Source organism: Nannobrachium achirus (genome assembly GCF_963921795.1).
Source record: "Nannobrachium achirus genome assembly, chromosome: 5".
In the NCBI taxonomy this organism is placed as follows: domain Eukaryota; kingdom Metazoa; phylum Chordata; class Actinopteri; order Myctophiformes; family Myctophidae; genus Nannobrachium; species Nannobrachium achirus.
The window spans coordinates 13288858-13298151 of record NC_137814.1 but is presented as its reverse complement, the minus strand read 5'-3'; the positions used below and the strand labels follow the sequence as shown (position 1 = coordinate 13298151).

Sequence of the window (9294 nt, the reverse complement as noted above, 5' to 3'; positions counted from 1 at the left end):
GGCAGACGCATGCGTCAATGACACATTCACTATCTGCGAGTTTCAAAGGTCACCAGCTTTGAACACGGGGAGAGTTTCGTCATTTGACTCATGTTTGTCAACTGAGAACTGCATCATCACCAGTGATTACATTGTGATTTCTATCCTATGCATTAAGGTTGACAAAATAAACAACACTGTTGGCTACAATAGGCCTGTCGCATGATGGGCCTGACTGTGACATGCAGGGGCGTCACACCAAATTCTGGGCCCTGGGTACAAGGATTCACTGCGGGCCCCCCATGAATGTTAACTATTGAAAAATAGCAGATATACAAGCTCACAGCGCGGCACCGAGTGCCGCGCTGCGAGCTTGTAGATCTGCTATTTTTGAAAAATCGTGAAAATGTGTGCAAGAAACCTATGTCAAGGACCCCCAAGATATTTTGAGATCGGACCCCGATCTCAAAATATTTAGTTCCAGGGACCCCCCAGAAGCAAAATTTGAGTTAGAAATGTTCGCTTAAAAAATACATATATTCAAAGATTTTCATACATTTTCACAACTTTTCAAAAATAGCAGATCTACAAGCTCGCAGCACGGCACTCGGGTTACTAGGGCCCCTCCACCTTGGGCCCCGGTAACTCAGTCCCACTTTCCTACCCCCTGTGACGCCCCTGGTGACATGGCCATGTAAATGTCTGCTCACTGTCCACAATGCAATTCAATTATGTAGACAGTGAATAATTTGGCAGGTATAGTAGATAGAGCTATTTCTAATCATTTGAAAACAGTAGGCTACAGTGGACACACATACGGTATGTTGAAGTGAATACGATGGTGCAATGTCTGTAAAACAATGGCTTCAGCATGTCAACCTTTCAGGAAGAGAAAGATTGTGGTTTCCATTCGTTCCAATGATGTCATTATTAGGGCTGTCACGATATGACATTTTACATGACGATTAATTGTCACTCAAATAATTGGCGATTAACGATTTAATTGTGTTTTTGTCGTTGATAATTACATTTCTGTTTGGCTTTTAGGCTTTGAAGTTGTACATGGTAGATATGAGACATAACCTAAATATACAAAGAAATTACTGACATATTTGACAACTTACTACTTAAAAAATAACTTCACTATTTCGGACATTTTTCAACATTCACGATTATGACGATTATGACAAAATAATTGCGATAATGTCAAATAATCACAATTAGACGATTATGTAATAATTGTGACAGCCCTAGTCATTATAGGAGCCACAAATCGCTCCATCTTATGATGAGAATTAGTGAGGACCAATTATAGATGTGAAGATTTGTTTGAAAAGGGGGATACAGCATGAGGTACAGACAGTCTGACTACCACCACTTATATACATATCTGATGTGCACATGATTTGTCTATCTGAATGATAAATAAATAAATAAAGTATACAATACTTAAAGCTAAAAGGCAAAATGAAAAACAACCCCAGGTGCTTCACTCTAGGCGGGCAGTGGTTCTCAACATGTGGGTCTGGAGTGGACCCCACGTGATTTTGGGGGAGTCCCCAGATGACCGGGCAAAGTGACAATTTAATGACTTTGACTTTTAAAGTAAACAATTTTTAATTAAAAAAACAAAAAAAAACAAAGACCATTTCAGCATGAAAGTAATCAACAAACTATAGTATAAAACCTGGTCAAACATTGGCCACATGTGTGTATAACATGAGTATAGATGTTTTTCATGCATGTTATGCACACATTTTCTGTAAACGTAATAGGCTACTGAAGGATACTTGCTTAACTTGTAGTTTCAGACGTGGTATTCAGTCAGACGTGGTAGAAATGAGACATGGAGACAGGAATTTCATTAAACTCTTTATAAAACTTTCCTTCCATTACAGTCAACAACTAGTCAACAGCCATGTCAACAGCCTACTTACAGTATTATAACCTTATAACTATAACTCTATGTCAACAGCACGTTAGAACTGGTGTCCCCTCCTAATGAGTCCGACTATATTCCCAAACCGAAATATTTGTTCCCTCTTATCACTTACATTGAGATAATCCCCAAAACATTCCCATTATTACCAAAACCTATAACACAGATAAACCCCCTTACAATAAGTATGTGAAAGCATCCTATTTTATGGTGTAACTGCAAGGATTTCCATTGGGGAAAAAAAACAAGATTGCTAATGGTCTTTACATGACATCTAGTGGTGAAAATTAGAACTGACATTCCTGAGCATGGTCCTGATGCTATTTCCTAGCCTCTCCAATCCATCAATGATCATAACATTTATCACAGAGTAAGATAATGGTGACTGTTATCACATGGTTCCTTATGGATACAACATATGCGTTCAACAAGGACTAGAGTTCAATTGTAGTAAAACTGTGATTGTAAAAATGGAATAATTTGTAAATGATGGCGGTATGTTTGAATGTCTGTCTGTGATTTATATAGAGCCATCTGTCCTCATGCAAGATTACACTTCAGTCTTATGTCTTCAGCCTTGATTAGATTGTGGATTATATCTGAGTGAACAGCAAGGTTGGAAGCCTGGAACACAGATTATGTATTCCAGACAGGGTTGCTCAAAGGTAAACAGTAAATAAATAAAAAGAGAGAACCCAGTTGGTCTCTTTCTTCAGTTTCTTCACAAGGTCAGAGCTGTCTCATAATAAACCAGCGTCCTGTCAGGATACATTGTTGTTGTTTTTTTTCTTTCAGTGTGGGCTATTCACTGACAGTGATGGCTATTCATTTACCTTTGAGAAGTGCATTACTTGTAGTTTTACTGTTTGTATTGTGGTTGTGTGCCTCTGATGCAACTTTATCTTCTGTTACACAATGAAATTGATGCTGATTACACCACTGTATAGTAAAATCCTCCATATTAATGTATCCATCTTATTTCCCCACGTCTATCTCTGAGAGTGAAAAAAATATAAGGGGTACATTTGGTTTTATTTGTTCCATTTGTGCACTCTCAGAGTTACATTAATACAAGGGTTTTACCACGTAAAAAGCTTTAAGACTATTAGATAAAGCAAAGGAGGCATGAGAGAGATTAGTCCACCAGGCACATATATGTACAGACAGAGCAGCCTAACCAGTACGCAGGAGGCTGTAGTAGCTCATATATAAGATCATGTTGGAGTTGCACCCTTTTTCGTGGGGAATCCTGGTTGTCAACACCACGCTGATCGTCGTCTATTGGTCTGGGATTTTGACCGATGCCGTCATCAAGTGGCTGAAGACACCACCAGACAGGCCCAGGATGCCCAAGAAGGATAAGGCAGCAGTGAGCCCATCATCCTGAAGGAGATATAACCCATCTGGAACTCTCTGACTGAATCGTAGAAACTGTCAGAGAGGAGGACAGCTCGTAGGACCTTTTGGTGTTTTTTATAATTTTGTTTCATTTTGTATATTTCTCTTGGCACGTTTTTAATCGCATGACCCCCCAATGCACTTATTTTCTCCACTTTTGATCTGAGAGGAAGACCCTGCAAACAGATGAGCACAAGTCATTTTTACAGGTAATGTATGTTACTGTTCTCATCTTCCACACTTAGATATATCTGATGTATTAAACTGACTTCAGTTCATGTCCATTTGGACAGATCTATAAACCTTTAACATTATGTGTAACTACAGCTCAATCTGCATCAACTAGCCTGGTGGTCAAACCAACAAAAATAATATGATGAACCAGCATTGTTTTCCCCTTGTTGTGTGCTGTTTTGTTGTGACTTGGTATAGTGGCTTAATTGGCTGCATGGTGACAGTGACGGACAGATGTAATCCAGATCTTTGAAGGATTACAATGAAACACCTTTGAGCAGCCTTAATAGCCTCCCTCAATAGCACCTCAATAGCAGAGACAATAACAACCCTGCCCAACCCTGCCCTTTTCATTGGAGACTATTCTTTGCTTTACCAGTTTTGAATTTAGTGTTGTTCATCCCCTGCAGAACATGGCACCCTTCTTCATCTTCGGCGTGCATCCAGTCTCCTGGATCATCATGTTTATGGGCTCAGTCGTCTCCATAATGGAATGGACATTTCTCGGCAAGCAGCTTAAAAGGATCCAAGGCGCTAAAAAAGAACAGGACGAATAGTTTGAAGAGTTTAGCACCTCAATAGCAGAGACAATAACAACCCTGCCCAACCCTGCCCTTTTCATTGGAGACTATTCTTTGCTTTACCAGTTTTGAATTTAGTGTTGTTCATCCCCTGCAGAACATGGCACACTTCTTCATCTTCGGCGTGCATCCAGTCTCCTGGATCATCATGTTTATGGGCTCAGTCGTCACCATAATGGAATGGACATTTCTCGGCAAGCAGCTTAAAAGGATCCAAGGCGCTAAAAAAGAACAGGATGAATAGTTTGAACAGTTCTCTAGTACATTTATAAAGTTCATTAAGGGATCACAAGCCATTTCGGTTCTTGGAGAAAAAAAAGAACTAAACCGTCATGATGGGTATGTACCTTGTGCTGTAGCGATCAAACAAGCGTTGTCCGGATTTTGTTTTGCCTTAATATTTTTCTTTTCTTATGTGATTATTTACAGGAACATCTGCCTTCTACATGTAGGCTAGCTACAGCACTGGATGCCCACATACAACACAAATAACATAGATGAGGAGAAGTTTCAAAGGTAAGACATCAGGGTTTGAATGTGGTTCATCTGTTATTCACTTTCCACCAAATTACACTTAACATCCTTTTCTAATGATTTTATTTTTGTTTTTATGGCATCCCCGTTTGTCATGACATTATTTGTTTAAAAAAATCAACGTTTCAAACCATTTCAAAGTATTTCTACAATTCTACAAATGTAGAACGTGTCGTGTAGCACTGCATTGCAAATCGATTTTCATTTTCATTATTTGAAAATAAGTAGGACTAGTTATAAACAATATCTATGCCATATTTGAAGGTAATGTCAAATACCTTACAATTGTCTTAATAATACTTTCATCTCTTGATTAATGAAACTCATAGGAGCCATGGAAGCTTTCCGACTGATGAACTGCAGGACCAGCTAAATATAGACTGTGAGAGGCTTAGTGTGGTCGTGAGGTATGGGACGACTTTATGTCGCCTCTCGTTTCAACCCAAGAGAGACTAGGCTTAATATGGGTATGAATATGATACAGTAAACTGCACATATGTACAGACAGTGTTATGTGGACATCAGTGACCATAAGCCTCTTTAGTGTATTACCATCCACCTCTCTCCTCTCATATCTGTAATCCATGCAGATGGAAAGCTGATATGTCCCTCTGTTACATACTCAATCCTATTTATTCTGCCTGTCCTATATTCATCCCACCAGGGGCGTCACACCAAATTCTGGGCCCTGGGTACAAGGATTCACTGCGGGCCCCCCATGCATGTTAACTATTGAAAAATAGCAGATATACAAGCTCACAGCGCGGCACCGAGTGCCGCGCTGTGAGCTTGTAGATCTGCTATTTTTGAAAAATCGTGAAAATGCGTGCAAGAAACCTATGTCAAGGACCCCCAAGATGATATGTATTTGGCCACGGACCCCGATCTCAAAATATTTAGTTCCAGGGACCCCCAGAAGAAAAATTTGAGTTAGAAATGTTCGCTTAAAAAATACATATATTCAAAGATTTTCACACATTTTCAAAAATAGCAGATCTACAAGCTCGCAGCGCGGCACTCGGTGCCGCGCTGTGAGCTTGTATATCTGCTATTTTTCAATAGATAAAGTTATTAGGGCCCCTCCACCTTGGGCCCCAGTAACTCAGTCCCACTTTCCTACCCCTTGTGACGCCCCTGATCCCACCCATCCACCCACTCACTCTTTGTCACACTGCTCAATCTCCCGAGAAATAACACAGACTATCCCTAAAAAGACCAGATTTTCAGATTTGGGTCTGGACAAAAGCTTAGGGGACTTGGCACATACTGTATGGACAAAGACAGCTTCCTTGTACTACATTTATAAAGACTGAATACTGGTGGGAAGAAAGTAGCGAAAGCCAACCTGTACTCAAGTTAAAGTATTGATACTTGATCCAAGTAGAACTAAAATAGTCAACAATAGTTACTTGGGTAAGAAAGTACTAGTAAAAGGATTACTCAAGTAGCCTATTGAGTTTCTTCAACTAAAACTTGCTTGGCCTAAATCTTATCACATTAACTATACATAATAATACATTAAATCTTTACAAAATAACATAAACTACAACTTGCACTTTGTGCACAAGTAGGCCATGTGTGACCTTTTGTCACCTACCATCAATGGAGATATTCAGTTTGAGTAATGAAACTGACTCAATCTGCTAGCAACTTTGGCTGAAGTCTCTGACAGAATGAAATAAACAGAATGTGCAGAATGTAACAATAAAAGTAAACAAGTAGAATATAGCCAAATTGCTGACATTTTTACCATTGAGCATTTAATAGAGCCTGCCTGCTTACTCAGGAGATAAACTGAATCTTGACCATCAGGTCAAAACCAGTGTCAGATTCTGTGACTAGGTGAGACATGACCTTTGACACAATCTTTGTCTCAGTTGAAGTTATTTTGTATTAACATACTGTACCATACAGATTGGACAAAATGTAAATGTATTAATTAAAACATAGTTACAAAGTGCCTCTTTAATTAAATATCGACCCGACTCAACTGATTACATTTGTATTTTCCAAACTTCTACCAACCATATGTCTGTCAACCTCACCATCACTATAACCATCATGATGAGATATTAAACAGTTGTTCAAATTGCTCCATATTGATAATTCTCTGCATCTCTCTCATCACTGCCTTCTTACAAGTCTGATTGACATAGTGTGCAGACTAGCATCAGTAAAACAATGGACCAGCAGCCACCGACGTCCTCGGGAGAAGACCTGGCGTGGAACGTTTCACGTTTGGCGTTTGAGCGCAGGCAGCTCCTCCAGCTTTCCACGAGCATGGAGGAGGGGCCCTATTTTGTGGACTATAAACCCCCCGCCAGAGACGCCATAACCCTGCCACGCAACGTGGTCTATGTGCTCCTGGGCGTGGTGGTGGTTATAATGGCCACGTATGCCGTAGTGGGACACCTGATAAAAGATCTGATGCATGACCTCGCAGGTAAACGGTTTTGGTTGGCGTCAAATATTTCCCACAACCGCCCCGCCCCCCCTGCCAACCGACCGCCCATCACCTCCCTCATCGTCATCACTGTCATCTGTGACTGTGACCCACCGTCCCACCCTGTGACCTGTCTGAGCCCTTGTGTCCTGGGACTTTTAGGGATGAAGTTGGATGTTAATTGTTTTTGATGCAGGTTTCTTTTATATAATATTTATGTAATATTGTGAAAGTGATTTGAGACCTCAGCACACTGTACTGCATTTTAATTGTTACATTCCCACTTTTCTCCCAGACTGTATTCTTGGCCCAAAACCGAGGGAGGACGACTACGAGGATGAAGGGGAGGATGGTGGAGAAAGCTCTTCCAGTGAGAAGTACAGGTTGGAGATGACGGAGGAGGAGGAGGATGAGGAGGAGGAGAGGAAGATTCTGTTGTGGGTGGAGGAAGAAGATCTCCTTCACCCACCAACACCACCTCCTCCTCTACGCAGCGCCATCGCCTCATGCCCAGGAGAGAAGAAGCTGTCCCTCCATAATGTGACCTTCGCTTGTCCCACGCTCCCTTATGTCACCTCCCTCTAAAGGCCCTATCATAGTAGTAATAGTAATAGTAATAGTAATAGTAATAGGTGAAGAGCTATCACCTCATATTTTTAGATGATAAGCTATCACCTAAAAGTGATAACAAGTAGAGGCCATCATAGTCACGGTGAAGTCCTATCACCATGCCTCTGAAACCAGCGGGCACACTGATTGGTCTAGAATAGATCGACGAATCAGTGAACGGGGTGATGGGGAGATATCTGAAGGTAAAAACAGAGGAGAGACGTGCGGTTCGCGGTGATAGCCCTTCACCGTGGCGATTGACGTAATGTTGTAGTTTTTGAAGCGGTGAAAGCCGCTTCCAAGGAGTGGCTTTGTCTGTCCCGTACAGTCTGTCCCATAGGCTTCCAAGGAGTCCCGTGTCCGTGTCATGTCCCGTGCATGCAGTATTGAGGATTGGTCAAGCTTCACATGACAATTTGGCCCTCCAGACAAAATCATTCATTCATTAAGAATTCATAAAAATATAGAACTAAAACACATAGAAAGTATAGATCTAGAACACAGAATGTATAGATCTAGAACACAGATTTCATAGCTCTAGAACACATAGAATTCACTGCTTCACTTCGAACCGAGGTTGGATTTATTTTACTTTAAAAGATAGCTTATCACCCCACCCCATAGGGGCTTAAGTTCTCACTCAAGTATTCTCAGAGTTAACCACTTAAGTCATATATACAGTATAAAGTGAATGGGGACAAATAGTGAAAAGTGACAATCTACAAGCCCACAAGGTGTCACACTGCAATGCGTTGTGAGCTTTTAGGTCAGCTATTTTTACCAACAAATTATAAAAGGTTTCAATAATGTTTGACATTTTTAATCTACGAGCTCTGCTGCTTTTGCTGTTTTCAACATTTTTATTATTACTATCATTATTTTGATTTGACATTTTTGGATATTTGGTAAACATTTTATTTGAAAATCGTTGAAATGTTTTGAATTTTCCGGGACATTCTTGAATGTTTTTGAAAACGTTTGAAAGTCTTTGAAAATGTTAATTGGGAACTTTCCACCTAATAGGGATGGCAGGTTGAAAGTGGTTAATTCATTGGATCATCGATTTGTCAAATCCCATTGTACCGGTATGTCACCCATGGCAGTCTGACTACAGAAAGTCTATTTTCCTCTGTAGGAACAATGGTACAATGGACTCATATAGCTTCCCATGGTTTCACTGGTCCTTTCATAACATTGCTGTACTTTTTAAAACGTCTATTAAACAGTTTTTGCTGACTCCAATTCATCATTCATTGCTTTTTTTGTTAGATTGATTGATTAATTGAAGACTTTATTAGCAGTTTGCATAGGAAAGGTAGACAGATTTTCTCTGATATCTTAGTCAGGCAACAAACACTGTAAACAAACAGTGCTTATAAAGATTATGTGGTTACAACAGTTTATAATATATGTACAGTTTGTTTGATTGATTGAATACTTTATTAACAAAATGTTTGCAAATAGTACAGCAGTACAATTATACAATGATGCCAAAAGGATAGGTCAACAATGAGGGCTTGTATCCATTGTGGTCCTAAACCGTTCAGTCTGTCTTGACTCTTGCCACAGTTCAACAT

At 40.1% G+C, this 9294-nt stretch overlaps 1 protein-coding gene across 1 annotated transcript; it reads left to right on the top strand.

Annotated features, from left to right (window-relative positions):
- Positions 1-6945: 6945 nt before the first annotated feature.
- On the top strand, positions 6946-7693 carry LOC308284825 (uncharacterized protein; the record flags this gene model as incomplete). The annotated part of the gene is made up of 2 exons (XM_080725552.1): positions 6946-7108; positions 7404-7693. The coding sequence occupies 2 exons, from the start codon at positions 6946-6948 to the stop codon at positions 7691-7693; spliced, it is 453 nt and encodes a 150-aa protein (XP_080581678.1).
- Positions 7694-9294: the final 1601 nt, after the last annotated feature.